The sequence below is a fragment of the Pseudopipra pipra genome, chromosome 12 (assembly GCF_036250125.1).
Source record: "Pseudopipra pipra isolate bDixPip1 chromosome 12, bDixPip1.hap1, whole genome shotgun sequence".
Classification (NCBI taxonomy): domain Eukaryota; kingdom Metazoa; phylum Chordata; class Aves; order Passeriformes; family Pipridae; genus Pseudopipra; species Pseudopipra pipra.
The window spans coordinates 14,819,554-14,844,807 of NC_087560.1; the positions used below are offsets into that span (position 1 = coordinate 14,819,554).

At 42.8% G+C, this 25,254-nt stretch overlaps 1 protein-coding gene across 2 annotated transcripts in view; it reads left to right on the forward strand.

The window, feature by feature from the left end:
• Positions 1–15,283, forward strand: part of SV2B (synaptic vesicle glycoprotein 2B) — a 65,014-nt gene extending 49,731 nt beyond the window's left edge. For both annotated transcript variants that reach the window (XM_064669051.1, XM_064669053.1), the window contains exons 7-13: positions 1,241–1,351; positions 2,078–2,166; positions 2,888–3,052; positions 5,638–5,771; positions 6,484–6,684; positions 8,942–9,101; positions 10,127–15,283. In XM_064669051.1, the coding sequence (XP_064525121.1) occupies positions 1,241–1,351; positions 2,078–2,166; positions 2,888–3,052; positions 5,638–5,771; positions 6,484–6,684; positions 8,942–9,101; positions 10,127–10,310 (1,044 nt within the window). In that variant the 3' untranslated portion in view covers positions 10,311–15,283. The remainder of the gene's footprint in view (positions 1–1,240; positions 1,352–2,077; positions 2,167–2,887; positions 3,053–5,637; positions 5,772–6,483; positions 6,685–8,941; positions 9,102–10,126) is intronic.
• Positions 15,284–25,254: the final 9,971 nt, after the last annotated feature.

Genomic DNA, 25,254 nt, shown 5'->3' on the forward strand with positions numbered 1-25,254 from the left:
TAATGCAAACTGATAGAAAAGGTGAGAGAGACCTTCTCTTTAAATCCATAGCTGGCTTTGCTGTAACGCTGAGATGGGGGTTGAAGCTCAAATATATATAGATATATATAATCACAAAGTAGGGCACTAGGAGACTGAGCTCAGTAGGAGAATGAAGAAGCAGCTGTACAGCACCCATCAGTGCTTGTTACTCCATCCAACAATGTCATGAGTGCTGCAGCAAGAGCTGATCTCAGTATCACACCTCGAGGTGCAGCGCGCCGGCTGAATTGAGATGTACTGACATGCGTTGACACAGGCAGATGATCAGTGTGGCTGGTGTAGCACAAACTGTCAGATTTTGTGTTCTTCTGATAGGCCAGAAGTTGGCAGTTTGTGGTGAGTCATCTGGTACCAGGACACTTCCCAGATCTGACATTTAAACAGTGCCAGGAAGAGGAACGCAGAGACTCCACAGCTGAGCCAAGGCACTCATTCACACCCAGAAATTTATTCAGCAAATTTTCACCTCCTTCATGTGTTTACAAACAGATTTGTTTTCCTTGAATGTATCCTTCACTTAAAGTTACTGAACAAATATCTGAGACCCATTTCTAAGGTTTCATGACCAGTCCAGTTCAGATGTTCAGCTTTGAAAATTAAGAGTGTTTTGGTGAAGCAAACTGATTGCGTGGTGTGGGCTCACTTGATGGCAGGATGCATTTTCAGCTGCAAAGATTCCCATCTACACATTCATTTGTCATAGAAGTTCTGCCAGTGGCAGTTAAAAGATGTTGATTGAGAAATATTTCACTAGCTGTCCTAGAAGAGAGAGATCCTGAGGGCACAGTTTAGATAGAAGTGGCTGATCTTGGGGATCATTTTTACTATAATTGCCTACTCCTAATTTCTAGTGGGAATCTAAAGATAAGAAAAAAGGTAATATACAGGCACCTAAGCTAATAAATGAAAGAGTGAAGTGGACATGATGCACTTAAAATATTTCATGAAAGGAGAGAGAGAAAGGATGAAAGGATGGATGAAAGGAAGAAAGGCAGGCTTATTTCTATAATAGTTTCTTACTGTAATTAAATCAATTAACTCAATTGTTAATGCTAACTTTTAAGGAAAAGATAGTAAGGGATATCAGGTGGAAACACTGCACAGAAGATGGTAGAATTTTAAATCCACCCAAGATCAATTCTAGAAACTTCAGTCCAATTTTTTTTTCTTTCTTTTTTTCTTTCTTTTTTTTCTCCAGGTTTCCTATATCAAAACTCCAAAGCAAGTAGATGAATTTATTGAAATCCAGAGCTCAACAGGGACCTGGTACCAGAGGTGGCTGGTCAGAATCACGACTACTTTAAAGCAGGTAAAGAGAAGAAAAAAAATCACACGGGATTTTGAGCTTTGGGCTCCAGTGCCTCATTGCTTCAGGTCACTGTGCCTTAAAACACTGACTTTCACCCAAAAAAATCTGGAGGTTTTTTGCAAAGGGCTATAGTCTGACTGTTCTTTCTGTGCAGATGTGTTCATCTGCAAGCTGCCACGCTGTCAGCCAGGCCCCAAAATGCCCCTGAGAGCATCATCATAGTCCAGCAGTGCAGAGCTTCCAGGACCAGCTTGGCTTCTTCCCTACCTGAATTCATCTTACCCCTCCTAAAGTGCCAGCTGTGTTTGGGTTTTTGCTCTTCAGTTAGCTTTGGAGCTTGGTCTGAAAACACTTCTGGGTCTATACATATACTTGAAAAGATCAAGTTGTCAGAAGGTCTGGGAAGGAGCTCATTACCACATTTACTGATATAACCAGAGAGAGACACAGCATCAAACCAGTCCAGACCTAGTCATACACTCCAGCACATTACAGAGGGCTCAGATCAAGAACCCTGGCATATAGCTGAACAAGTGACCTTTCTGTAAGCCATTTATCTCAACAAATGTAATTTTGAACAAACACTGAATGTAAGACTATATAACATCTGACCTTCCCCCAATGAACCCATTTTTCTCACATTAGATTTATGATGCACTCAGAGATTAATCTGTTGAGTGTCTGCAAGGGTGTCCTGACAGATAATTTCTTCTTGTGGATTTGTAGGTCTGGGACAATGTGCTATATTGTTTAACAGCCCAGTACAGGATGAACACACTGATGCTGGCTGTGGTTTGGTTTACAATGGCCTTAAGGTAAGGTACTTTAACTTCATCAGGAAACTAAAGGACCCTCAGAGTTTGAATAATTATTTACACATTTAAATAAACTATTACAAAAGTAATCCTGGTCATATTTTAAAGAGTCTTTGCTTACTAAGCTTTGCTCTCCTATATTGATCCATCTAATTGCTTATATGAGATACAAGGTACTTTGAACAAATCAGGGCTTGAGAAGTGGTCAGTAGTGCAGTAATATATTGACTTTCTCACCTCTACATCTTTCATTTGATCTTGTCCAAACAAACAAAAAAGATACAACCCTGCCTGATTCTCAGCTGTTCCTTAGTCTAGATCAAAACTATTCAGGTGAGCCTATATCTATACTACAGGTAAATTTTGTCTAATTCTCACTTAAACCTCACACTTGCAAAAATCTGCAGTTTCTTAGTGCTCTGCTAGTCTCTTGGGCAGCAAGGATAGCACACTGCTTTATTCCCCAACCAAGGGGAACTTAAATGAATTGCCCTGCTTTAAATGAATGGGAATGGACAAACATGCTTCTGAGATTAGGGGAGTGTTTAGGGTGAAGAAACACTTTGCTCCATCCTATGTCAGAGCTCTGCAAGAATTTGTGTCAGAAATGCATTTGCATTAGAAATGCATTTGCATTAGAAGTTTAACAAGTTTGCAAGTTATGAAGTAGATCATTGGAAGTATCTTGTATTCCTGATGTATTTCTCCTGTCCTGCTTTAGTTACTATGGCCTTATTGTCTGGTTCCCTGATATGATTCGTTATCTCCAAGACGAGGCATATGATTCGCGAGTGAAGATCTTTGATGAGGAAGAAGTGTCCCACTTTACCTTTAATTTCACCCTGGAAAACCAGATCCATAGAAACGGGGAATACAGGAATGACAAGTAAGTGAACAGAATTTGGTTCAATGTATTCAAACAGAAATAAATGTCTAGGAAGCTCTTTCTTTCTTTCTCATTTTCCATCAACTTGAACCTCTCTGTTGCTCTTCTGGACACACTGTCTAAATCTCTCAAATCCCAAAGGAAGTTTTCCACAAGCCAGATATCCTTTTTGGCCTGTTTTTCCACATACTCTGCCTCAGTCACTGGCACCTCCAGACCCCAGGGGAATGCCTGTTAAGAGTCCTGTTTCCCGCAGCCCGTTGTTGGGATCAGGGCAGTGGGTGCCCACCTGGCTGGGCTGGGCAGCTCTGGATGGAGAGATGATTTCTCTTTCCTTAGCCCACACTGACATCTACTGGGCTTGGGCAGCAGAGACCATCACTGGTAATAAAACTGCTCTGCTGCTATATTTCCAAAATAAAAAGCTATTTTCTCTTGAAGTCCTCAATATGAATTACCCCAGGCTCTATCCTGCAGCCCATTAATGTGAGGTGTGCCATGGCCACACTGGTGTGCTTCTCCCATTCCAGCCAGTATCTCCCCACAGCTGTGTGTGTCACCTTGTCTTTTAATGCTTTGAAGTCAGTGAAGTTGCTCCAGCAGAACATCATTGCTTTCCTTCCTTTTTTCTCCTATTTGTGCTGAGCTTGGTGGGTTTTCTTCTGTATCCAGCCTGGACTCCAATCACTCTATGTCCCACAGCAATAGAAATCCTAGTCATTCCATTACTACTTTTCAAAATCCCAATAAAAAGGGTGGGAAAATACCCCTATGTAATTTCTGTGGAGATCCCATTGCCTCAGACAGACTTAAGAGGATGTTGCTCCAGCTGCCTTGCACCATGTGGGGAGTTCCCACTGTATGTTCAGTGTTACACAAAGCACTCATTGTTTTAATCTTCACAGCTGAAACCACATCTTATTGCCTAGCCAGATTGTTCCTCTTCCCTCAGAAACTATTTGTCTCCATTCCCTTGGTATATATTTGATAGACATTGGTGGGGGACCCCAATATGTGTCCTCCTGTCCTTCCAGAGACCTTCCCTGCAGTAAGGAGCTGTGCTTGGTGGTGAAAACCTAGCCCTGCAATTCCTATTCCCCAAAAGAAAGTGGTGATAAGTGGATGTTAGTCAAATGTAGGGACTGGGGACCTTTTTCTTATGCCCAGAGGAAATGCTGAGCTGTCACTAACTTCACTGAGAATTGGGGATGCTCAGCACCTTACTGGACAAAGACATAAACTGTGGTGTACATCACTGTGCTCCTGCCTTGTCCCTCTCCAATTCAAAAACTCAGAACCTGATCAGGCTGCATTCCAGTAATGCCCAGAGAGTATCTCAATGTGGTTTACAGCTGTGTTTTTCCTCCAGCCCTTGGCTGTGAGCTAAAAATCCACAGATTACCAGGCCATTGCTATCTGACTCTTTTAAAGATGGATGTTAATAAAGCAAACTGCAGGAAAAACAGGCTTCTAACAGCCTTTGGGAGCAAATACATGACAGGCTATTACTGAGCAAATGCAGAACAGTTTTAAGTTTTGCTATAACCTATGAGACCTTCTACATGGAGCAAAAGACTTGAATAGTCTTCTTGTGGTATTTTGTGCATTAATAATTTCTTTTAGTAGGTTCAGTTAAGAAGCCCTGCAGTGCTCATTTAAAGGTGTAAATAGCCATCACACTACACTGTGTTGTAAGTGCTCAACTCAATTAAGCTTCTGAATATATGTTAGAAGGTTTTTTTTATTTGGTGACAGTCGTGGCCTCTTTAACTGCAGCAATAATGCATGTTCTTAATAGCTCCTTACATCGTCCAAACATGCCTGTGCATTACCTAATACATCTTCTCAGTGTTCCTGCAAAATCTCACAGGTAAATCAATATTGTGTCATCCTTCAGGCAGTCAGGTCAGACATGTCAAGCTTCCCATCAGAGGAGAAATCAATCACCTGACACAGTTTATTATTTTTAGTGAAATCTGTTTTCATTACACGATAAGCAATAGACCTCGAACAGAAATGGTTGCAAGCAGAACTCAGATATCTCCCCACTCTTTCCAGAAACTCTACTGCATTTTCACTTACAAAATCACTTTGAGTTTAAACAACTGTCAGAAACCTTTCACCAAATGGCTCAATAGGCTCCTGATAATGTCTGGTTTTATTTATGCTGGGGGAAGGGTGAGAATAAGGAAAGCAGCAGCGTCAGCTCACGAAGGAAATGCCCTGCATTGAGTGAAAATCTATTTCTTCAGATGGCCCAGAACTGAACATGAGAGGATTTTTGTCCCTTTGGCCTTAGAAGCACATTTTGTTAGATGTGATTATTTTGAGGAATAAACTGCCAAAGATCCTAAAAGGTCCATATCTCTTTAAAAAAAACCTGTCTTCAAATCCTTCTGTCCTACTAAAACACAAAATATGTAAGCACAGAGTTGGAAGAACAGTTGTGCAGCCAAGCAACACCTCTTCTGTCAATGACCCTAGAAATTGCCATTAGTGTCTGTCTCTTGAGACAGCCACTGCACACTACACAGTGTAGAAAATACCTTAAAGCACAGAGTGAAGTTCTGTTTTCTGCCCCACAGGTTTATTGGCATGAAATTCAAGGAAGTAAAATTTGAGGATTCGTTGTTTGAGGATTGCTACTTTGAAGATGTGACATCCAGTGAGACCTTCTTTGAAAACTGCACCATCATCTCTACTGTCTTTTATAATACCGGTAATGGGATTCCTGCTATGGTGTCATCTCCATTACTAAGGACTATTTTATCAGAAAACTATTTTATCAGTGAACTGTTTAATCTATTTTCTGGGAAAAAGGATGATAGGGATCTGTGAGTTTGAGTGTGTGCTGGGTAATGAGAGTGATGACGGAAAAAGAAGAGGGTGATACTGCTTCAGGTTGTTCCATTAGTTGATTTTAACCACATGGCTTCCAGTGTCACTGGCTGCTGTGTGGCAAATGCAAAATTCAGCACTCAGACCTTGACAGCTTAAAGTAATGGCAAAATTCTCAGCACTTTACAGCTCTATTCAGTAAATTTGTCTTAAACTATAATTTTAACCAATTGGTGGTTGATGATTGTAAGTAGTAAAATAGTCATTAATTTATCCTGAAGAAGTTTTTTGTTTCTACTCTAATAAAGAACAAACCATAATGCCATGAAATCAAAGCCTGCATTGCCCTGTCCTTGTGTCATGGGGATACTGGTCCAGGTGACTCCAAAAATAAAAGGAGTGTATGATCCTGCATGCACCAGGAGTCAAGGACACAGCTAGAGTTTGCCACTGAAATAGAAACTCCCTGGCCATTTGCATTTGATGAGGAGCTTTTCTTGGGTCTTTGATTTGGTTAGATCCTGGCTCCCACTGCTGCTGTATGAAGAGAGTTCAGCCAAGCAGGGTCAAGACTTTGCCTCTTTCACTCACAGATCTCTACGAACACAAATTCATCAACTGCAGGCTCATAAACAGCACATTCATGAAGGAGAAGGAAGGCTGCCACATCGACTTCGAGGAGGACAATGATTTCCTGATCTACCTGGTCAGCTTCCTGGGCAGTCTGTCTGTCCTGCCAGGCAACATCATCTCTGCATTGCTCATGGACAAAATTGGGAGGATAAAGATGATTGGTGAGTGGGGATGATGGGTGATGGCACAGGCCATGGGTGGGAACACGGCCCTGCAAAAAAAGAGCTCACTGCATCTGCACACCAAGAGGGCTCTACTGGGAATGAGTCATCCCCATATCAAAAGGAGCTGAAGAGTAAAGACCAGAGAGTGAAGCAAGTGATCTACCCCATCACGGTGTGCAAGTGACCTCCTCCCCACCTCCTCACTCTGATTTTCTCTGTGTCCATGACATCCTACTTTTTATTTTATTTTGGCTTTTGTGTCAAATCCTTCATGTTTATCCACAGGTCGGAGCTGAAGCAGGACCTCTTAGTGCTGTTGAGTTGATGCTGAAGTCCAAAGCTTCTGTATAAATAAATGAACACTTTGCTTGTAGCAATGAATATTCACAAATTTTATTTGATGTGGCAGCTTGACGGCCCAAGAGTTCCCTCTTTTATTTTTTCTGATTTTCAAATGATTGTACAAACAGCTTCAGGGACCATATGGTAAATTAACTGACCATGTCACAGCCAAGCAAGGTGCCACCCTTTAGCGCTGTGGAATAAGTTACCGAGTTATCACCTTATCAGCTCTCTGAATGCTTTGAGAATTTCTGCTGTTGATTCCTCCAGAGTTCAGACCTTTTTCTCCAGACACTATAGGAATCATGCCCAAAGGGACAGCTAAGGGAAGTTAATAAAATCAGGGATATATCTCAGGGGTAAGGGATGAATCACTCTCTTGAGCTCACCTCTCTCTCCTCTGAGAACAGAGGGAAGGTAAGTTGGTTTTGCTTCACCATCAGACAGGTTAAAGTAGAGCAAGATGACCCCACTGGTGTGTCAGGAATGTACCTGGGGGGAAATGAGCATTCATGTGGTGAATTTGGAAAAGACCCAAACAAACTAGAGGGTATGTGGGAAATAAAGGAAGCTGAATGACAATGAGATTGTCCATCCTGCAAACATGTCAGCGTTTCAGCATTTTCATTTGGAATTGAGATGACAGCTGGAACCCTAAATGCTTATTTCTTCTGCAAAATGAAGAGCACAGGACAAAAATTGGTAATGACACACTGAAACGTTTCACTATGGAATTTTCAATGGAAACAGCCTTCTGGCATCCCACCTGGATCACTCTGTTGAACATATTATTTTTGGTCAGCTTAACAGGAAAACTGTATTTTGCTTTTGTGTTATTTGCCTTTCTGGGACTTCAGTTCAGTTTTATTACGTCCCTCCAAACCTTCTCTTGTACAAAACAGCGGATCTGGTGCCCTCACGATGACCCTAATGCTGGACTGTGCATTTTCAGCAGGGAGAAATATCCCACTGCACTATGGGGATGTGGTTTGGCCATGTACCATGGAGGAGAAGTGGACATGGGGTCCTGCATGACAGCTTTTCATAAGCAGGGCACTACAGTGGGAAGATGCAATGTAATGTCCAAAATGAAGCATTTTAGTTCCAGTTCAGCACCTGAATTATTTCAGATGGTGCCAAATTGGTTAAAAAAAACCCCAAAAACCAAAGAAAATTGTTTCGTTTTCAGGTAGTAAATGGAGCTATTTCAGTGATAACAGAACTTTCCAGTGAAAAATAGTGTGATATTGCAAAAATTGCATCTTTCAGGTGAAAATTCTCAATGGGGTAGAAGGCAGTGATGTAGCTATTAATATTTCTAAATCTGAACTGTGCCTAACTGAGCATGAATGCTCTCACTTTCTCCCTTGGTGGTGTTCATAAAATTATGGCTCCTGTGCAAATGTGCCATGAAATCTAATGATGTTCTTATAATTAAAAGAGACCTCAAGTGCTTCATACAAGTGACTGTAAATTATCCTAATTGGGACTAGAAATGCATCAAGTGACTTCAATATGATATGAAATGCACTAGCTTATCACTTGAAACTCAAGTTGAAAAGCCTTCACAATGATGCTTCCTCCTCATTGACTTTCATGTTTACTTGCCTCTGCTCTTCCTGGGTCCCTTTGGAAGTCTGAGATGCTGGAAACCTGCCTGGAAAAGCCTGTCTTCAGAGTCTTTGTAGAGCAGGACTATCAGCAAGATCATTGAGAACAGTTTCAAGCTGGTTTCCAGCATCAGAGAATGAGAGATAGGAAGGATCAAGGTATTTTTGGATTCTTACAGATTTAATTCCTATTGGGATGAAATGCCATTGCTTGAAAGCCATCTTTATCAGCAAATGTGTTTGCTCAATTGTGGACAGGGGATGCTGGTGCCAACATTTTTCTCTTGTTTTCCCCCCTGTAGGTGGCTCAATGTTGATCTCAGCAGTGTGCTGCTTCTTCCTCTTTTTTGGCAACAGTGAGTCAGCGATGATTGGCTGGCAGTGCCTCTTCTGTGGGGCCAGCATCGCTGCCTGGAATGCCCTGGATGTCATCACCGTGGAGCTCTACCCTACAGACAAAAGGTGTTCAGAATATTTCCCCTTTGAGTCTCCACATTCTGATTTTGTCCTCTTGGTTTCTGATGCAAAAAGCCACTCTAGAGACACGTAGATGGGGGAAGTGGTTGTTTTATTTTATTCTATTTTGTTTATTTTATTTTCACCAGTCCTTCAGGACTGTGTAGTCCTGGAGCTATATGGAATCAGCACAGACATCTGCAAACATAATTCTGCATGCATGGTGGGTTGTACACAGGGATCATGTGGGCCTGTGGAAATTATGGCCAGATAAATCATAGGGTCATGGAATCACAGAATGGTTTGGGTTGGAAGGGATCTTAAAATCATCTAGTTCCAAACCCCATGAAGGGACACCAAATGAAAAAAGTCCTCTGTCATTTCCATGGATGTATATGCAGGTCTGACCTTTCAGACTGCATCCCCCAGACTCTAGTCATGGCTCATCACTGGCAGCCCTTCTCTCCACAACCCAGAGACAACCATGGGCACAGAAAGATTTGGGACATGGGGCAACACAGGAAACTTCAGAAGAGTGTGCTGCAGATGAAAGCTTTCCTTACAACATCATTATAAGTGCCTTTTTGCCCTTTTCAGGCTGTTGGGGAAGCCAGAAGGGAAGGAGAAGGACTGTGCATTGAAAGTAGTGTGCTTTTAGCTGCTGGGTGAAACAGGATTTGGAGGAGAGCTGTGGTTGCTTCTGTGGTGACTACCTACTCCAGGCAGCCCTTGGAAGAGTTTTGACAAGTTCTAGACCAAGGCTGTGTCCTGCTGCCTTTAGGGAAGGCAAAGGCTGACATAGTGGGCCACTCTAGGGCTAGGAAGGATCTGAGATGGAAAGGAAAAAAAAGAGCACACAGACATTCTTCTCATTCACATAGATGTGCAAAACAACAGCATCTATTTATCTATTTATTCTGCTAGGTTTTATTTCCAACATAAGAGCATTCACAAAATTACCCATCCAGACCTTCTGTAGTTATGCCAGAGCCTCTCTCCTCACCATTGCTTTCTGCATTTCCTCCCCACAGGGCAACGGCCTTTGGCATCCTCAACGGGCTTTGCAAGTTTGGTGCCATCCTGGGGAACTCCATCTTTTCCTCCTTCGTAGGGATAACCAAGGTGGTTCCCATCCTTCTGGCCTCCTCCGCTCTGGTTGGAGGTGGCCTGCTCGCTTTGCGCCTGCCAGAGACTCGAGAACAGGTCCTGATGTGAGCAACAGAGGCTCAAGGGTTCAGGGGGGGCAGACATAGAAGAAGAACAAAAAAGAGCCACGTTTGGAAAACCCAAAATGTTCATTTCTATACTGTTCTGTCAATACCTCAAAGCGAGGTGGCAGAGGGATTGAAGAGCCCGAAGGGATATAAACAAAACCCCGTAGTTTCTGACCTTTTCACAGCCACGACTGGTGCATGCAGCTCCCACACACCCCTTGCAGAGCTTGGGTTCAACCTTGCCTACGCTGGGAGCCCACCCTGTCCCTCCCCATCCCACTGTAAGGACACCAGACGTAGCAGCGGCTCTGTGCATGTGTGCGCCTGCGTGGGCGCCAGCGTGTCCGACAGGAGAGCAGATCCTCACCCCCTCCTGCCTTTGCCGAGCCTGTGAGATACTGCCCGCCCTGCCCAGCACTCCTTGGCAATCCATATCAGCTGTGCTCAGACACGAAGGGCATCCGAGGGGAGGCAGGTAACAAACTGCTGTAGGTGAGCTCCAGCAATAGGGGCAAGAGCTACAAATGTGGCCAGTGACCCACTGTCTTGATTTTGGGGTTACCACCCCAACCGCCTGGAATAGTGTGAGAGTCCTGATTTCCAGAGGATTCAAGGATGGGTGCTTGGCTCTCTCAGAAGACTCAGAGTTTCAAAGCCCTTTACTGTCTTCACTTGGGCACAGAGAATCACTAGGCACCTTCTTGGTCTGAGAGAGAAATATCTACATAATTTTATATATATATATATATATGTATTTACACATACTTGCAAACATACATATACACATTGAAGTGGTCAGCTATTAAAATTTAGAATTTTTGATTTCTGCGCCCTTAAGAGGATTTTAAGAGAGACACTAAAAACTAATCCCAATAATTCAAGATTATCTAGAGTCATGACCAACTTAGTGCCACTTCATTCTTTATATCCAGACACCAAATATTTCAATGTATTGATGGCTGGGAATATATATTTCTATAATGATTAATTAGTTGTAGTTTTTTTCCTACAACTTTCACAGAGGAGAAATTGATATGCTGTTGGAGCATTCCACAAACCAAATGTGTACATATTATCCAGTGTAAATAAGGGATTTTTGCCTAATACCTAGAGTATGGTAACTGTGAATTTACCAGCATTTTAGCCATATTATTTAAAGAATATGATGCTTGACTTTCTAATATACTTGGGTCTCATTGAAACACTGTAAGCACAGTTACTTAAAGCCATTTAACTTGTTACACAGGGAATGCACACAGCAAGCTTTCATTGTACAGAACATTAAATTCTCCATTTAGTGGCACAGTTTAGTTTGATATCCTGTGAAGAACATTCTTGAAATTTGTGTGCCCTTTTTATCATACAAGTCCTGTGGCACCTAGGAGCAAAGTGAGTTGTGTATTTTAGAGTATGTTCTCTTGGGAAGTCAGAATAAAATGCTTCCTGTTCAAAAACACACTAATGCTCACAATAGAGGAGATAACACTAATTAGATCCTTTCAACAAGCTCAGCAATAGACCAGAATTGATAAGAAACCATCACATAGCGCAGGGAATTTGTCCCACCAGGATATTTTGTGACATAAAAAGTTCTTTTGTACTTTTGTTCATGATCTTCCTATTTACCTTCCTTTGGATCCTCTTTGTTGCTTTTTTCCCCCTTGTTTGTTTCTTTGGGATTTTTTAAGAAAACCAAGGAAGGCTAGGCTGAAATCCTGCCTAGGACTGATGTCTCACACCTCTGCCTTTGGCTGCACAGGGACAGTCACTTGCACTCACGCTGGCACCAGCCCAGCCCACGCTGCAGCTGTGGGAGTCAGTGAGGTGCTGCTGCAGAGGGCAGCCGAAGGACACACAGCAGGGTTAGATCACAAGCAGCAAATCCTTGCTGATGAGGCAAAAGCCTCTAATGAGCATCACTTTCATCATTGTGTCAATCAGGGCTAAACACTTCTGGAGTAGCGAGGCTACAATGGGCTGTTTGGGATTTTTGACATTTATTCTGAGGTTTATGAAATTGATAAAATCACAAGCTGCTGTAATAACAGAACTTATTATGCGTAATTTCTTCATTTTATGGGTAGCTTAGGGCCTTTTTTTTTTTTATTTGTCTTCAAAACAGCAAGGTTCCTTCTCTAAGGTAGGAGTGAATGTAATAATGTCCTTTGGCAGCAGTTCACAGCTTCTGTTCAGAATCCCAGCCCAGAACATGTTTTTTTTCTCTAAGACTATCTGGTCCTTTTGCATGATAAGAAGCAGCTAAATATGTATTTTAACACAAAAGATCACCATGACTTTTAGGTTTCATCCATTTTGTTCGGCTGTGCTTGCCAATTACCATATTAGAACTGGGGGACAGGAGGGGGAAATTTTGTTACATTTGCTGGACTGTTCGTTTGTGCTGCTCTGTGGAGCGAGAACCTATTTGTTTAATTTTACATAGCACTCTCAGTTACTTATTACCCAATGCTCACAGAAAATCTATTTTTGTTCTCCGTTGCCATTGTGCAGTGACCTTAATGACATAATTTATTTTGCAAAACTTCTCTATTAATTTTCAGAGAAGGAAGAAATTGAGGTCTTGAGGAGATATAAATGGCAAGATAGTATTAGGAAATATATCCAATCTTAGAAACCTTTCCTCTTTACAGAATGGCTTTCGGGCTGCTAAACCTCACTTCACAGACTAGCTGGGACAAAGTAAATAGCAATAGGATCTTGTTATCAATGTTACCCGGGCTACCCATGTGACTATAGAAACTTAGCATCCCTAAAATCCATGGGTCAGTCACTTGAGGCTAAGGGATGTTGCACGTGTGTTGGCACAAGGCTCCTATCCCTGGCTTGACCAGGGAGTTTGTGCCTAATAGTAGGAGAGAGCAAACACACACTGCAGCTGGTACAGGAGAGCCTGGGAAAAGACAACACTGAGCATAGAAGGAAGAAATGAAAAGAACTCGTATCACCTCTCTGAGACACCTACAAGTCAGGGGTCTGTGGCTGAACTTGTCACTCTGGGTCCCATTATTCTCAGCTGAAAGGCAGAGGCAACACATATCACCATGCTCAGGCACTGTGCTGAGCTGAAGATACCCTGGATAGCCCTGCTTCTTCAGGAACAGAGAAATCCAGGGCAACAGCTCCAGCTCAGTCATTTGCCTTTGTGACACCCGGGCTGACACCTCCCATCCAACTTCAGTGCGAACAGGCGTAGTCAATACTCCCAATGTGTTTATTGTCCTTGTCCTGGTGTAAATCAATGTAGGCCTCACACTGCTGCTTTCCAGAGCAAAATGGTTGGTGGGTACAGACCCCTCAACATTGGCTCTGGTTTGATTTGGGCTCAGTTTCAAGCCATGGGCTACCTGATAGGCTGAGCCTGAGTCCCAGAGTCCCAGAGCCCTGTTCAGGGGGAGATTTCTCATCAGGCACCTCCTCTGATGGCTCAGCTTTATTTCTTCTGTAAAATCAGCATTACACCTGCTGTGCAAGGGCCAGCATGCCTCTTCTATTGGTTCCCCTGCCCACGTTTGCCACAGTGAACAGTCTCTGTCTTGGATACACTGGACCATCCACAGAGAAAACTGCTGACCACGGGTCCCCTGGTGATCTCTGCAGAGCGCTATTTCCACAGATTCATGAACTTTACTGCAACAGGGACACAGAGGACCAAGACAGAGGACTTGCCTTAAATCCCAAAGATCTCTGTTCTAGAGGACAGCTGGACCTCCTCATGGATGCGTGGCACACCAGTACAGCCACTTATCCAGGGACATTGTGGCATAGGAAAGGTGAGTCTAGGGAACCCAAATGGACCTGCTGTGACTCAGTGTCTTCAGCTGTACAGCCATGTAACAGGGGTCACAGGAGGAGTCCTTTGCTGAGTTTCTGAGCATGCAGACACAGACATTTAGAGGGACACCAAGCACTGTTGATACTATTATAAAAGACCAGTGGTATTATAATGAGTTCTGCCTCCTTATACTCCTGTTGATTTAACAGGTTGCCGTATATTCATTCATTTACTTCAGTTGTGCAGGACAGCTCCTGTTACTGCCTTTGGCTGTGCTATGTCCTAGTGATGGTGGCTGCTGCTTCTGCTGGGTGGGGTGATCCCCTTCTTGCCCATATGAACATCATTCTTTGAAATTCCTTGAAATGCTACATTATTTATAAACAGTGGTGTATGGATCTTTTGGACTAAGAGGATCATTCTTGGAGAACCCATACCCAGAACCAGGTGTTCTGCACACTGGGAAGTGCTCAGACATCCTGATGTCCTTCAGTGATATTGAAGAGGGGCACTGAGGGATGTTCCCCAAGCCTGGGAGTGGTCCAGCCCCAAGGTTGGATTCACAAAGGGACACAAAGTGAGGCTGCATGGAGCTGAGCTTTCTGCAGATGTGCAGGTTGGTCTCCTCCAGGTACTGCTTTGAGACCTCCAACAGCAGAGTATACTCTGATGCTCTTAAGGAGGCCTTGGGTCCGTTTATATTTACTGCTTAAAGTCCTTTGACTTTCCAAAGGGCACACAAAACCCAAGAGGATATTTTTAGGTTATGTAGATTTGAGCCCTATACATTTTATTTTCCATTAAGTTTCTCCCCGTTTCTCACCCTTGTATTAGCAAATGCTGCTTTTAGGAAAAATCACGCGTGGGAACCGTGAAGGAAACAAAATGAAATAAATTTCTTTGCTGTATGTGATGCTAGTGCTGTATAAATGTACACACACTGCAAGTCCCATTGTAAATAACACCCGGTGTCGTACTTTAATGCAAAGTTTCATTTAGATGTTCTGTCAGCTCTGTGTGTGAAATAGCCAATTCCAGTCCCTTGGTTCCTTTTCTTCATTTAAAACCTTCTTTTATTTTTTTTATTTGATCTGTGTCTGGTTGTCACTGGAAATTGCAGCTGTTCCAATGGACTTTGTTTTTGTTCTCTCTGTCACATTAAAAAGCTGGAAGAAAAAGAATGGCTCTTGTAGTGTTGGTGTTTAATGTGCACTTTGAGGATTTTTACAAGGGCTGTCATGAGTGACTTTGTATCCTGGCAATGTGGGGGCTTCCTCTGATGTTTGCTACTTGTACATCCTTCCTCTCTCAAACAATCCCACCTCAGTTAAGTCTCCCTTCTATCACAGTCCTTTCACACCGTGGACTTCCAAACACAATACATGAGAAAATCTTTACCCTGAAAAGTTTTCTGGTAGGAGGAAGCATGAAATATCTTTAAAGGCCGTGCAAGACCAAAAAGCTAAACTCTGCTTTGTAACAAGAATACATCCAAAAAAACCCCCACTGCTTCTTGAGGCTTGGCACACCATTTGACCACAGCATACTCCTTTATTGGATGTGTTTCTAAGGATGTGAGCTCTTGCTTTTTATTTGCAGATCTTTGTATAAATCTAACTATCCAGCCCATGCTTTCAGAGCAATGATAGAGACAACATCAGCTGTGTGGGAAAAGAGCTCATGGCATAAGCAGTGGAGGCTGGCAGCCAGACTATGGGTTTTAGTATTAATTTCCTTATGTATTCCATAAAATGCAGTGACGTCTCTTCTCCAAGACCCGTTGAAGATCAGCAGAGTTTTGATTCTGAGTTAAATCTGGCTTGTTGTTAAGAAATCTAAGTGCTGAAATGTTGTCAGGTCAATCAGTGATTAGTTCTCTCTTCACGTACATTGCCCATGCAACATGCTAAAGGCAATATTCAAGTGAGAGATAAAGAGCCAGAGAGATTGGAAATGTAATAAAGGAACCATGGAGGTACCTCCATCATCAGGAGACTAAATCACCATTTTTCCTCAGCTCAGGTTCAGATGGATCCCACAGGATCCATCTGAACTGGGGTCCCACTGGGTGAACCAAAGGCAGCAGCAGTCTGGGGGGACTGGTAAGGACTGTTCTAGGTGGGAGCTGCCAACTGTGAATTTTGCAGTGCTCACGTCTGACTGCAGAGTACAGAGCTATGGAGACAACATTCTGTAAGCCCCTTATGTGTGTTCTGCCTGTAGGAAAATGTGCATCAGCAAACACCATCAAAAAGCATTTTCTACAACCTGAGTTTTTAGATAAAGGTCAGAGATTTGCACTGAAAGCCTTGGAGGTGCTTTCGAGTTGTCCTTTCTCCAGGCTAGTTGACATTCTACATAGGACTGAAGTCTCAGCAAGCAGGAAAATCCCATATTTGAATGTTCAGAGAGGGTTGCTGATAAAAACAGTGCATAAAAACCCCTGACTAATTTTAAAGTCGGGAACAGGGAATTTAAAAGCAGGATTATGTGACACAGCTGCCTGAGATCACATAGGGATGAACTGGATGATAAGAAAACCTTTTCAAACCTGTGTTCTTACTTTTCCATATTGATGTTTCTACCCCAACCAGCTCATGTTTCTCACTATGTGGAGTTACTGGCACAGATTCTCAGAGTTACTAATAAATGACCCAGATTCCCTGGATATGCAGGTTCATCCAAGCTGTCACAGAGGGTTACCTGCTGGAGGAAGAAGGCTGGAATTGACGGCATTCCCAGCAGCCACTAAATCCGGCTACAGGTCTCAGTGATGCTTCTGAATTGTGAAGTGACTTCGTACTGGGAATATGATTTGAGTTCGATTATGGTAAAAAGGCAAATCATTTTACCACTGCGCCTATATCTCAGATCCTCCTATTTCTCACAGCAGGTTCCTGCAAGCAGACAAGTATAAAACAGAAAGAGGTAGCCAAAGAAGTTCCCACAGATTTTTTTTTTTCTGTTCTCAGTGGGCAAGGAGAATTAACTGCAGAACTTTCAGCCACCTTGCACCATGATAATGCAAACAGTTAGGGGTTATATATAATTTTTAACATTCTAAGTGTACATAGTTATTACTGAACTAACCCATAAAGTAGTTTGAAAAAAACCTAAAAGTTATATTTAAATGTATTGCTCAGCACTTGTTTCAGCTATAAAAACACGTGTGTATATAAACATACATACGCATCTATGCATGCACATGTGTTTATATTTAAAACTAAATGATTACACCTGACCTTACTGATCCTGCCTCAGGTGTTTTGGGAGCGAAATTAGCCCCAGTAAGACCAGGAGATGGCAGCAGTTGCCCACAACATAGACCGGTCCCTGCTTATCAGTAACTGCTGGAGTCTGGGCTCAGGACCCACACCATGCACAGATGAGGTGCTGCAGCAGTGCCATCGGGTACAGCTCATAGGGGTCTGACCCCCAGGGAAATGAGGGAAAAGTGTGTAAAAAATAATAATAATTTTAAAAAAGCAGTGATTAGAAGGTTTAGGGAGAAAACAGCCCTGGCTAGTGCCAAAGCTTTTGAAATGGGAGTTGTGCAAACCTGAAGCAAAGCAAATGTAAATATGGGGAAGAAAATAAGAATTTCTGCTTCAGTAGGCTAGTGCAATGGTTTTCAAGCTTTCTCAGCCTGCAGCTCCTGAGTGTTTTCCAGAGGAGATATAGATTCCCTGTAAAAATGTGGTGAGTTAGAAGAGAAAAGCTCTGATCTGGCCAGTGCCTTACCTTCAGAGCTGGGAACAGGCTGGCACCAGTGGTGCCTTCTGGGCCAGCCTGCTGAGGTGCTGCAGGGAATGGGGTTTGTAGACAAGGTCTATAGCCCAGATAATCGTGGAGGAACGTCACCAGCATTGCCTCATGGGTTCCTTCTTCTACAGCCTCAAGCACAGGCAGAACCTTCTACTGTTAAAATCTGAGCCATTAAAATGAGAATTCTCATCACAGAGTGGTTTCACGAACTCCTCCTACATCTCTGTATGAGGAAGGTAAGTCAAGGGACAACTCTCGTATTTCTAAGTGTTTTGCTTCTCACCTCGAAGCAACCTGGGGCCACAAACCCTCAATGCTTTCCCTACATGGGTGATTCAGATCAGAGTTCTGAGCCTGCTGAGAATTACCCAAATAACACCAGAAAGCTTTGTAGCTGTCCTGCTTACAGCTTCTAGAAACCACGGAGCCCAGCTGAGACTTGTGATCCTGCTAAGCAGGGCTTTACCCCAGCCTTATGAACTCTCTCCCACCACAGCTGGGTACAGCTGCTGTCTGCCATGGGTTTTGTGTTGATGGTTTCTGAGAACCAGGAGTTTAGAATTCCCTGGAAAGCTTTTGCTTCACCATAGAAAATAAACAAAGGAGCTATTCAGTAAATACAAACAGAGTTAATTGCGAGGAGACCAAAGCCAGCTCTCAAGTGGCTTCATTCCTTGATTTTGTTGCCCTGGCAAAGTAAAGAGACTGACTCCAGGGAGGATGTATCTTCCCAGGGTTGTAGCCTGTCTCACAGTGGAGTGCCATGGGCAGGACAGCAGCTGGAGCGGGATCCACTCCAGCTTTCAGAAGAAGTTTTTAGGATTTCTCCAGAGGGAGCCCTTTCTCAGCCTTGAAATCTTCTGCTTCAGACTGGGAAAAGAATATTGTACCCAGCTCTTCAAAATACATCTTTGAATTATAAATTCAGCTCTTTTATCCTTTCTTATTTAAGAGCTTTGAAAACTTCCCAGCAACCCTATTCCTTCCCTTAGACCCCTGAACAACAAACTGCTCTGCAGAAACCAGCCCCATACTGAGCCCTTAGGCCTATAAATATTTCAGAACAACTATTTACAGTCCTCTTTTGACCCTATCCAAAGAGACCACAAAGAGTTCACAGCCCTGGTTCAGCCCAGCTGTGGGACCCCGCTAAGTTACTTTGTCCCCTTTCACATCCCACCTGGAAGAGGACAGGAATAGTGTCACCTTTGTGTTGGTCTCTGTGGCAGATCTCTTGCTCTGTGGGGAGTCATCCCTACCTTAGGGACCCGAGAGACCTTCTTGGGCAGATTTTCCAAGGGTTTGGGGTGCCAGTTACTATTCAGTGTCCTGAAGCTCTGATATGTTGTTGACATGTACCTCTGGTATTGCAGAATGTCCCTCCTTGGTCAGTTAAAGGAGCTTCTTCTTTTAAGTGCTACATATTTAACTCCAAGTAGCCAGTTTGCCTGTTTCCTCAGGTCAAGGTTCAGTATAAAGCTTATGTGGGAGAAATGCTGGTTAAAGAGAAAAAAAAGAACTAACCCTGGATGACTGCCACATCCACCACAGAGGAGTTCAAGCCTGAAGTTAAGTGTATCCCTAAATCATGACCATGGTTACTGCAACCTTCCCATGTCTGCTGGAGATGAAATACTGCCTTAGATAGGCTTTAGAGATAGGGTTTCACAAGAAAGAGGAACTCCAAATAGAAAAATGATGCAAAGAAATGTTAGAAAGCAAACAAATAAAAAAACCCAAATTCAAACCCAAAACCTTTTCTAACCTTTCATGGTCTTAAAACAGTGTTTTACCAATTGCAGCTCTTCAGGGTCACTCCACTTTTGGCTCCAGGAGAAATTCTTGTCTGGAAATGCTGACAGCTCAGCCTTCTCCTCTGCAGTGCACAGATAGCTTGAGCAGCCTAGAGATACTTGTCTCAGACTGCTCAACCAACAGCAATGAGAAGATAAACCCCTTATACCCTCTAAGAGAGACAAGACCAAAGCTTAAATCCACTTTTGCGGGAGTAGATTATGCCACATACGAGTTGAAAGAATTTCCCAACTCACACCCTGTGCTTATGGGGAGAATTTCTGGCTTTTTGCTGGAAATATTTTTCACGTGGCAATGGTGTTTTGAATTATAGAATCATAGAATAGTTTGGGTTGGAAGGGATCTTAAAGATCATCCACTTCCAAACCCCTGCTATGGGCAGGATCACCTTTCATTAGACCAGGTTGCTCAGAGACCCACTCAACCTTTTCCCAGTACGGGTCACAGTGCAAAGCAAAAGCAGAGGCCTCAGCCTGGATCTCTGCTGTGTGTGCAAGCCCCAGGCTAGCAGAGGTGTGGGTGGCAGGTTCTCTGAATGAAAGTTAGGGTGGTGGTGTGGCTCACTGGAAAGCTGACAGTTCCTTTCTCACTTCAGAAGACTTTCTGAACTAGATCTCTGAGGTGCCTCACAGCACAGCAAAGTCTGGGAAAATCACCTTCTGTCTCCTTTTCTTTCTGTTTTTTCTCTTCATCTTTAGGTATGACTTCCCTAAGTATCCACCCTTGCTTGATGCAGTTGGAATCTGGTGACATGATGCAAATGAAATGCTGATTTTTTAAGCAAGATTATGTAAGTCCAATGTGTTCAGTCACAGTGATACTGGGAATCATTGAGAATGAATTCTTCCAATCTGTGAGATAGCGGCAGGGAAGGAATGAGGGCAGAGCTAATCACCAGGCATAACAGCCGGGACTTCCTCATAGATGTCGAGGAGCGAGCACGAGGTGAAATGTTTGTACCACAGAGATTTCCACTGCAGTGACCCTGCTCTCAACAGGCATCTTGTATAACTGCACAAAGCATTAAAGCCAAAGTGGAGGACAATCTAGATCTTTCTGTTTGGCGCAAAGGGATCCTGATCTAGTTTGGTGTCTGCCCTTGAGCTGATTTAGGGATAAAGCACTAAAATTTTCTGTCCTGAGCTGCTTGGTGGTTGTAGCCCTGAGCTATTAGTTCTTGTGTTCCCCTTTTACTCCACAACAAGAACCTGTTGCCTGACATTACAGTTATGAATAAAGTCCTTGGGTGGTGGCCTGATTAATCTGGTTTCAAAATGAGACATGGGGAATAATGCTGCCTACTCATATTATGTCCTTGCTACCTTCTTACTACCAATCTTTGCAACCACAACTCACAAGTGACTACTTTGTTTTCCTCTGGGCATGATTTAGCTTTATTTATTGACATTGTTGTTATTACTATTCATAAAAGAAATTATCAAGGTAACCTGGCTGATGGACTTTGAAGCATTGGGTAATGACTTCTGCAAATCACAAAGAAAAATGTACCCTCCAAACTGAAGGCATAAGCAAAAACAAGGCAAGGGGAGCATGAGCTTTAAAGAATAGGTGTCCTTTCAAGTCAAAGATTAATTCCAGATTGAAATTATCAAGCAGTAACTAACACACCTGAGTCTTTGTCAATAGGAAGCAAATTTACCCTGCTGCAAATATACTAATCACTAGTATAGCCACTCACATTATTAGCTGAGAATAATTATTTTCTCCAAGGAAAGTATAGACCTTCAAAGGAGATAACATCTTAAATCACAGCAAATTTTAATTTAAATTCAAACTGCAGGAATACACACAATACTCCATCTCTTTCTTATCCATCCAGGATGGTGCCATTACAGTGTTTTAAAGACAGCCCCAATCATTGAACTAAATACCTGCAGCCTAACACTTTGCAATTTCATTTTCTCCTTGTCAGACTGTGTAATTGATATTTGTACTGGAGGAAACAAAACAGAAAATGCGACGGTGTTGGTAACTGTGCCATTACTGTCTCTTAAACTGCCTGAGAGATGGGAAGGACTGGGTGACAGTGAGGAACTGGTGCCTTTGTAATTGGATACAAAACCTACATGGCCTAAGACTGTAGTCAAAGCCTGCTTGGACTGGGACAGGTGTGAGATCTGACACTGGGTTGTCACTGGTCTTGTGTGACCGCTTCTACTACCTGAAAGCCAAGTCCTGCAAAGAACCAAGCCCACTGATTTCAGCAAGATCTCATCTTACTGCAGAATATGACTGAGTACGTGGAGATTCAGCCTCTGGCACGTGGCAGAAGTTGGGGCTCTCCAATGTATCTGCAGGGACAGATGGAAGAAGCTGAAATGTTCCCTGTTGACTTTGCTGTCTATCTTCCACATTCACGCTGTCCTGAGGACTGACAGTTCCCATCTACAGTCATACCTGGGGAAGTGACCAGTTCTGTTCCCCTTGTTCCCAGCTCAAGGACAGGGTAGTGGGATCTATTTCATAAGCTTTTGGCTGAGAGTGAATTCACCAGGTGAGTTACAGGGATCTTTCTGCCTCTGTGGGAGTTTGTTTTCTCCACCAAATGCCTTGGGTTCAGTAAGAGCACTTCTTCTACAGAAAATTGCTTGGAAGTGTCAAACTATGGTGAGGGCCAAGTAACTGCAAAACTTTTCTCTGAATAAGGCTCACAGACTCCTGCCTTTCCAGGTACCACAGCAAGCTTTGCCTTGGCCATCATTGCTCTGAAGCTACGTAAAATGCCCAAAGACTTAATCTTCTCCATTGTTTTCTGACACTTTTCATGTTTTGCTTTCAAGTTTCTGCAATCACAAAGCGCAATAGGGCCGATGGGTTAGAGAGACATAAATGCCCTGAAGAGGTGACCCTGAGTCTGAACCCAGAAAAAACAGGACTTTCATGTTGAAATTATCACCAAAAGAAAAGAAAAGAAAACACCACCCCAACACCCTTCAAATGTGAATAATTTGTTGAGAGCATCTTCCGGAGTGATAGGTAATTGTATCTGTTCCACCTCCAAAGCAGCTCAAATCAGCCCAGTGACATTTGTCACAAGTGGAGGCAGTTATTAATAGGCTGCATACTTATAAAACTTCTTTACAATGCAAATTGCTTCTTTCTGCCTTTAACCCAGCTTTTAGGATGTTTTATCCACGTATTCCTGACATCTCACTCCTCAATGGTGTCTGAATATCCTTAGAGGAAAGAGGAGTGAAAGCCCAGTTGACCCTGTAGCTTGGGGCAGCTACAGGAACTCTGGAGATATTCCAGTAGGGATGTAGGACAGTGGTCCAGCAGGTTTGAGGGCACTGATGCCTCCCTTATTGTTAAAAATTTACCAGAATAAATTCCAAAATATGGCCAATCTACTTGCTCACTACTGGAGATGCTTGTACCCATTCACTTGGCAACACTGATTGAATAAGAAGTTTAATTTATTTGGATTTCAGAGATGCTTTGGCAAATGTAGAGTGGGAATCACCTTGTCTTCTTTTCAGCTTTACATAAAATGAATATTTTTAGCACTTGAGTTCAGAACTACTTTTTCGGGAATTTCCCAGCTTAAGCCTCTTGATTGGAAAAATAATCAGGGAAACATTAAGAAAGGTTGAAGAAGTTAACAGGGCTGTGAGCTCTTACCAATGTCCCATGTTGATTACTGTTTTCATCCTCAGTGTTGGGAAAAAAAACAGGAGAAAGCAAACACAATGCAGCCTCCAAACAGGATATGTAAATGTAAATCAGCATATAACAGTAGCAGTGACCCAGGGGTAAGCACTTGCTGGAGAGTAGAGGCTTTCAGACTCTCAGATGAGATTTAAAATCAAAGTCCTGAGCTCTTTTTGTCAATAATGGTTTAATGAAATGAAGAGACACACTGTGCATTCTATGGGAAGATGTCAGAAAATTAAGTACTGAAGTCCTGGCTGTATTTATGTGTGCAGCACAGTAGACTGAGTTGCTCTAAGAACTGAACTTTTGTTTCTCTGAAAACATGCCCCCACACTGAAAAAAATGCCCCTATACTGCAATATGTACATTATATAAGCAGACTCTGGTAGCTCTTGGGGTCAGACGTGATTTAGAAATGCAGATTACTGTTATTATTAATTAATAATTATCATTAACTATGGTCATGACCAGCGGGGGTTTATAATTTAGGATATACTAGTCCTGGCAGTCTCTTACTAATGTATGTGTCCTGATCATTATCTTATAAAACAGCCAACCAAAGTGCTATACTGTGTGTAGGAAATCATTCCCTCTGCACTTCTAAGTGAGCTAAACACATAGGTACCATTAGTACTCCATTATATACTCTTCCAAGTACAATTAAGTGCAGACAGGGTCTAAAACTGGGGCCTGTTGTTTTTCCCCTGTGCATGATGTAGGTGGAGTTGGTTTATTATGCCCATTTCAGTTCTTGTTTTTTTTTAAAAAAAGAAATGTTAAATGGTCTCATTAAAACCTCATAGAGGAAATGTATTCATCTTGCTGAAATATTTTTGGGCTCTTCCAAAACCAGTAATCAGCATCTGAAGACAGTCATCTGCCTTGCTAATGGACCACAGTTATATGTGTAATTGATTAATTAAGGAACGAAAATCACTGCTGAGACCAAGGGAGGAATCCACAACTTCAGCAGGCATTGAAGTGAAATAGCAGCTCCTCCTGGGCAAAGCAGCTGAGTTTGTTTCAGTTATTTTCGTCCATTTTCAGCTGCTCTATCTTTTCTCTACAGGTTCTTGTTTGGAATCCCAGCGCTTGCTGTGGGGTAAAAAAATAGGGAAAATGAGAAACATCCAGCCTTCCTTTTTCCAGCTGGCAGAAGGAACATAGCTTGGTAGGGTTTGAGCATGTGTGTGTTTATTCCCATGCATTTACTGGCTTTGTGTGTGTGAGCAATTGTGTACGTGTAAAAAGGCAACGGAGGGAACTCAAACAAATGAGCTCTTTGGCAGCTTTAGCTGAGCATGGTGGCACCTGCTCTTCCTTGCAAGCTTTGTTACATGATTTACCATCCCGTGGAGGTTGTGCCTCCTGCCTCACCACTGGTTTCACCAATCTGGAGCTTCACTGGTGCCTTGTAGCAATGCTTTTTTACAGAGTCCTGGCTGAGGAGAGGTTTCATACATAGGCAGAGCCAAATATAAATTCCTCAGCAGATATTTTGAACAGGGGAAGTGGTGCAGAGTCACCTCTGGTGAGCTTATGGTGATGAACTGTGCTCTGCTGGGGCTCTTTCAAGGCATAAGACTTCTTCAAGAGCAGAAAGAGGTGGGACAGCAAGAGATGCTGCCTGCAGATAGCATGGCTAGTGCTGAGGTCTTGCTGCTTCTACATAATATCTGACCTGAGAGATTCCTTGCACTTTGGAAGAACTTTTGGATGCTTTCAGTTATATCAACACTAGTGGCTGCATCTAAGAAAAATAAAAGATAGGCTTAAATGTTTCCCATCACTAAATCTATTGTTTTTCTATGGCTCTCATTGCCTTAGCTTGATCTTGCACAAAGCTCCAGGCAGATCCAAAGATCAGAAAGATTTTTATAGCAGGTTAGAAAGAACC